This window comes from Apostichopus japonicus, chromosome 10 (assembly GCF_037975245.1).
Source record: "Apostichopus japonicus isolate 1M-3 chromosome 10, ASM3797524v1, whole genome shotgun sequence".
NCBI classification, from domain to species: Eukaryota; Metazoa; Echinodermata; class Holothuroidea; order Aspidochirotida; family Stichopodidae; genus Apostichopus; species Apostichopus japonicus.
The window spans coordinates 15,842,501-15,848,458 of NC_092570.1; the positions used below are offsets into that span (position 1 = coordinate 15,842,501).

General features: G+C 38.7%; 1 protein-coding gene across 1 annotated transcript in view; it reads right to left on the reverse strand.

Annotated features, from left to right (window-relative positions):
• Window positions 1–5,294, reverse strand: part of LOC139974650 (tripartite motif-containing protein 2-like) — a 7,211-nt gene extending 1,917 nt beyond the window's left edge. Inside the window, exons 1-3 of the mRNA XM_071981879.1 lie at window positions 4,831–5,294; window positions 795–2,236; window positions 294–560 (exon numbers count right to left, since the gene is read on the reverse strand). Of these exons, the coding sequence (XP_071837980.1) occupies window positions 294–560; window positions 795–2,222 (1,695 nt within the window). The 5' untranslated portion in view covers window positions 2,223–2,236; window positions 4,831–5,294. The remainder of the gene's footprint in view (window positions 1–293; window positions 561–794; window positions 2,237–4,830) is intronic.
• Between the last annotated feature and the right edge of the window lie 664 nt (window positions 5,295–5,958).

Here is a 5,958-nt window from a genome sequence, read left to right on the forward strand (position 1 = left end):
TGGTTACTGTTGGGCTTAATAATATACTTGCTTAAGTCCTTTCTCAAAGTCTGAATTAAAAAAGTCCGAGTATAACACTGGATCATAAACAGTTTGAACTACTTTTTTTATTACTTTTGATTATCAAGGATATCGAACTAGAATCTTTAATGGAAAGAAACACTAGCTTAACCTTAAACAGTTTTCTTTATCTACAATTAAAGTGCATACCTTGTCATAATATAAGCAAATGTCATACGTTAATACAATTGAGTACATTTAAAGTAGGAAAAAAAAACAACCAACCAAATTACCTGTCTATTACCAGCGTCTGTTACTAGTATGACTCGACCTTCGTTTGCAAGAGCCATTCCCATTGGTTCAAAGTCATTCGTCATGTTTAAATAGGTCATTTGTGTCTTGTAGTTGCCGTTCATATCAAATACACGGATAGTATGGTTGCCTGTGTCCGCTACAAATATCTCGTTATTGCGATGAGAGATTGCGACCCCACAAGGCTCCTGGAGAGTTACCGACGACTTTATACATTCTGGAAGCGATGGGTTTCCAAATGTGAGTATCTAGTAGATAACAGAAAAAGAACTGTTACAAAGCATTTATGAGAGCGCAATGTCTTAACGCAACGTTTTGCGTTAGAAATGCAAATTTTATCATCAATGCTACCCACTGTAGTCAAAATAACTTTACAATTGATCAACAGCAGCCATACTTCAAGACTTTCTCAGCAATTTGAGCTTGAGAAAGTAATTTAAACAGGAATGACGTTATTATTATTACTTTTTAAATTGACGAACCTTTCGTTGTAGCGGCATGACGTTCAATTCATACGGCTCGACGCTCATCTGTCTTCCGAATGCGGCGAGAACCAGTTTGTGTTTGCCGGCGATCCTCGGTCGGAAGACAATATCATATTGACCGTCCTTGCGATCTTGCACTTTAGCAATTCCAACTTCCCCTGATGGTGAGAAGACTTTGGCGGTTATTGGTATACCACCGCTGGTAGCGATATTTCCTTCGTTATCGGTGCTGTTCAGAGTGACGTTGGCAGTTTCGCCTACCACAAAGCTTGACTTAGCGGTGGTTATTGGTCTAAGATGTGGCGACGGTATTAACTTGTGCTGTTTGGTTGTCTTCTCAATAAAACCGAGCTGATCGACGCGTTCTATGCCTTTGCAGTTTCCAGAGATAAACTTAATCCGTCCATCATCATCAGTTTTTGGTCGAACTTGAGAAGCGACGTTCTCTTCCAGTTTATGGATTGTGTCCCGACTGACGTAAAGTAACGCCTCATCGTCACCTTCGTTCAATAGGTTTTGTGTCACGTTGCAAACGCTCGTCGTCTTGTCAAGAGTCTGTTGAAAATAGTCAATATCTTTCTCGAGGGTCTCCTTTCGACAAGTATATTCTTGTTCCAGTTCTGCTTCAGCTTCTTCACCAAATGCCTCAATCAATTCCATCAACGCTCTTTTTCGCGCCTTTATCTGACTCAAAGCTGCCTCTCTGTTACCGTGGAGAAGGCGGTTGGTTTCCTTCAACATAGAAACGGTTTCTCGCAAACTATCGACTTTTTCTCGCGCACGGTCCGCTAGATCACTCAGTATCTTCCGACTGGTTCGTCCAGCTTCGGTGAGTTGGATCAGTTCGTGTCCAGATCCTTCGTGATCCTTGGCTCTACACTTTTGACAGATTGGCACACCGCATGACTCACAGTAAATCTCTATTTCCTGTCCTTCGTGGCTACCGCAAAATTTCGCTTCATCATCGGCATAAACGTTCTCAACGGATGTCAAATCCGACAGATACTCATCAATACTTGTAATTTTGTGTTGCCGAGCCGTCCGAAGTCTTTTATGGGCTGCCGTGCATTCCATACACATAAACTCTGCGCAGTCGTAACAGTAATCACTTGCCTCGTTCTCACAACTGTCACAATTAGCTGCTGCAGACGACGCCGTCCTTTTACGGTTGATGAAGTCAATAATGTTGTTTACGAAGAAATTATCTGGAAGCCCCGCCACGCCTTTCTGTGTTAAAGAATACTGATTGCGACAAAATGGACATGACAAAGTTCCGCCATTTTGTGTCACCCACAATTCTAAGCAACTTTGGCAAAACGTGTGTTGGCATGGTAACAGCTTTGGTTTTTGCAATCGATCGATGCAAAGTGCACACTGTAAGAATTGACGGTCTAGCTCATCGGCCTTGACGTAGTTGGCAGCCATGTTAACAGATTTTCCTAAAGAAGAAGAAGAAGAAAAAAGATAAAATTATGAATATACGAAATAAATAGCAATATTATAATACTTTCACATTCTTCTCGATATCATATTGGCTAATTGAGTGATATTATCATAACATGAAGACACGGGCTCATGTGGAACATGTACGTAACCAGTGGCGTATCCAGGATGTTCGATGGAAAGAGATGGGAAGGGGAACGGACGCAGGCGATGGATGTCATCAACCATCTAGGGCAAGGGGTACTTACTTCGAAGGAGTGTCCCCTCTTTGAGAACCTTTTCTCCATATTAGGTGGATTTAAAAGTAAAAAGCTACTATAATATTATGCATAGTTTTAAGTATCTTATGTAACACGATGTTTTCCTTTCTTAGAACAGAAAGTCATCGATTTAAAGAAAGAGCCCAAATGGCGGCCAATATTGAGCGGTGGATGGGTCGGTAGAGGTGGGGTCAGGGAGCAAGAATCCTTGAACCACCACTGTATACAAAGAGTTGACGATTTCGCTGTCGTCGTGACAAAATTTGATTGTACTTTTTATTATTACCTAATCCAACTCAAACTTAATCTGTCAGAGTAAAGATAGGGAATACATCTGTCCTATATAAACATGTGACGTGTGTGTAAATCAAACACACTTTTGAAACCATTAGTAATTAAAAATTGTTAATACAGTTGCGATCGTCTGATCAAAAGTCGGTTGGCATCTTTCATATAGCAGCTATATGATAAACATCACTCAATAAGCCCAAACAGATGTTAAAGTCGCGAAGTTAGAAAAGGTAAATAATAGATTATGAACAACAGATGTCTGAGAAGACGATTAACGTTGTTTATACAAATGCACATTACATCATAGTTAGATCCGTCAAAATGACAACATCGCAACGACATCATCAATATTTAGCGGGAAAAGCTCTTCTACCATAGAAACAGACGAGTAGGATAATTCATACCACACTGTCTGCGTCACCAGCTCTCACCTCAACGACGAGCACCCTGTGGCGAGAAAGAGAGGTCTCGTGGGGGTTCCGCGTGGAACATTCGAGAAACTCTCACACTCGGAAGATAACCTTGCAACCGTTACATCAATTGGCATATACCCGATATTATGACTGTATATATACTATAAGTAGATATTTGTGATCAATGAGAAACGGTATATGGAAACAACAGAAAATAATATATAATATGTGTAAAGTTTTGCTGTTTGCGTTTGGTCGGCAACTTTACCGAAAAATTGTAATTCAAAGTATAAGTTAAAGGTGATTTAACTATTATAAGGATTTCTCCGGGAGATTTTTTTTTGTCAACGAAGGAACGTGAACCTTATGAATAATAAATAACAATACAAACAAATCTCTTATATTATGATATTCCTTTTGTTTTGGAGTGCATACCACACGTGATTGTTTCATTACAAAGTACCAGTGGCGTACATAGAGTAGTTGGCACCCTGGGTGGATCCTTTCTCTTTTACCCTGTGCAGGGGATGTCGTCTTAACGGGAGTGGTCTAAGGGGTTTTCCCCCTCCCGTTTGAGAAATTTTTGGTGATGAGAAGTGTCTTAGATGCAAAATGGTGCTATCTTTGGCAAAGCTTTGAATTGAATATATGATCAATATGTGGCATGGCACCCACTGACTGGTCCCGGGGCGGACAGCCCCCGTCCCCAGCTTAGAAAGCCACTCCAGAGTACTCATATTCCTTCCACCACCCATCTTCAATAACACCCCCCAAGAAGCCCCATCCCTCAAAAAAAAAAAACAACGAGAGAGACTCGAGTAGAGAACGAAAACCATATAGTTGCTAGACAAATCTAAAGTTCTTGAACCTCAAGGAAAAGCTAACCTCCTCATATTTATATCTGACAAGATGAGTCACTAATTTCAATAAAAAGAAAATCATAATTGCTTCTTACTACATTTTCTACTGGTTTTATTTCTTTTAAAGTAATCACTATAGTAATTAACATATGTTTTCTGTTTTAGTATGCCAGACGAAAAAGATAACAAGCTAAATTACATTAACATGAATTATTGAAATCAATTGATAAAAATTAAGTTAATATATGAGAATACGGTATCTTTACACATAAAATGTGTCTCGAGTAGAACTTCGATTGCTTGAAAAATATCAATTTAGTTTCTGATCATACTGTACACCGCAGTAACGAAAGTGGTATTTGCTACGGTATGCCCCAAAGGTTCATTAACAAGAATTGATGGGTATCTTACTTTGTAAAATTACCCTCTTGCTGTATAGACCAGCCCGTACCCATGCATATGGGGCACAGTGGGCCGTACCCTTCCTAGCAGACTACTGCAACCCCTCTTCCTCTAATCTCTGCCTTCCTCATGTGTACAAAAACTTCACATGTTACATGATACCAGACCCTCAACCTCCTTACCTTGTTGGTACCCCTCCTTAAACTCGACATGGAACCCTTCGAATTCAGAATCCCTTGACAAGGGGACCGTGTAAAAAAATAACAACGATGAATGATAAGAAAAGATTGAAATATCGAAAAGTAACATAACGCAATCGTAAAATATTACCCAGTAAACTCTTAATTCATCAATACATACTCACCCAAGAAATGGCTCTTCAGATTCGTGAACTTTCCTCGCAACTGGTAACTGAGTGTTGTCCCACGAGTTTCCTGCTGCAGTTAGTGTACACTAGTTTGTGCTGTTAGTACGCAAACATGCTATATATGTTTCATATAGGAAGCCTCTAGATGATAGGCTATATAGAATCTTCGTCATCTACTGTTTTAAGAACCACAGATAACAGCTTACCAGATACATGTCCCATAAACGTTCACTACACACACAAACCTCTCTTATCAAATCGTTCATATTACACCACAAGAAACAAATATGACATACTGACACGTCAATTCTGATCTTGGCATCCAGTTATTCGTCGAAACACAGTTAACATGGTTCATAATAACACGCAACACTTTATTACTTGACGATGTGTTGAAACACCGGCGGAGATGAACGCAACGACTGTTTAGAAAAAAAGAAGATAGAATTAATGGCTGACGTTTCCGGAATGCCAAGAATGTCCTCTTTGCAAAGCTAACAGCTGTGTACTATAGTACGCAGAGGTATCGCAAAAAACACAAAGTGTACATCATAAGCGGGTTAATTTAATGTATTACTTTAAACTATGGACAGCTACATTTGATGAATCATGTACAGCTTCGTCTAAAATCTGTTAAGTGCTGTTAGAGATATTATATATGTAATATGTATTGTGTGGACATTTGTACTTTAACGCAGTGTGACTGACTAACACAGAACTGTTCCCAAAATACAATTAAATGGATCTAGGCTTATCCGAAAAGAGATGGGATGAGTGAAAATGGAAGATTCAGGGAAACTATACCAGTAAATAATACTTTCTTATTCGGGCATGTTCCCACCATTAAACGCCATCAGTTTTGGCTCCAAGTTTTAGCACGCCAAAATTGCATATATTTTCCAACAGTAGGCCTAACGTAATTGGAATCCCTGAAGAGCATAAAAAATAGACAATTATATAGACAGGCCTAACTTATACTGTGATGTATATATATATATATATATATATATGTATATATATATGTATATATATATATATATATTTATGTAAATTTATATATATATATATATATAGATTTAAATATATATATATATATACAAACATACATACATACATATAAATCAC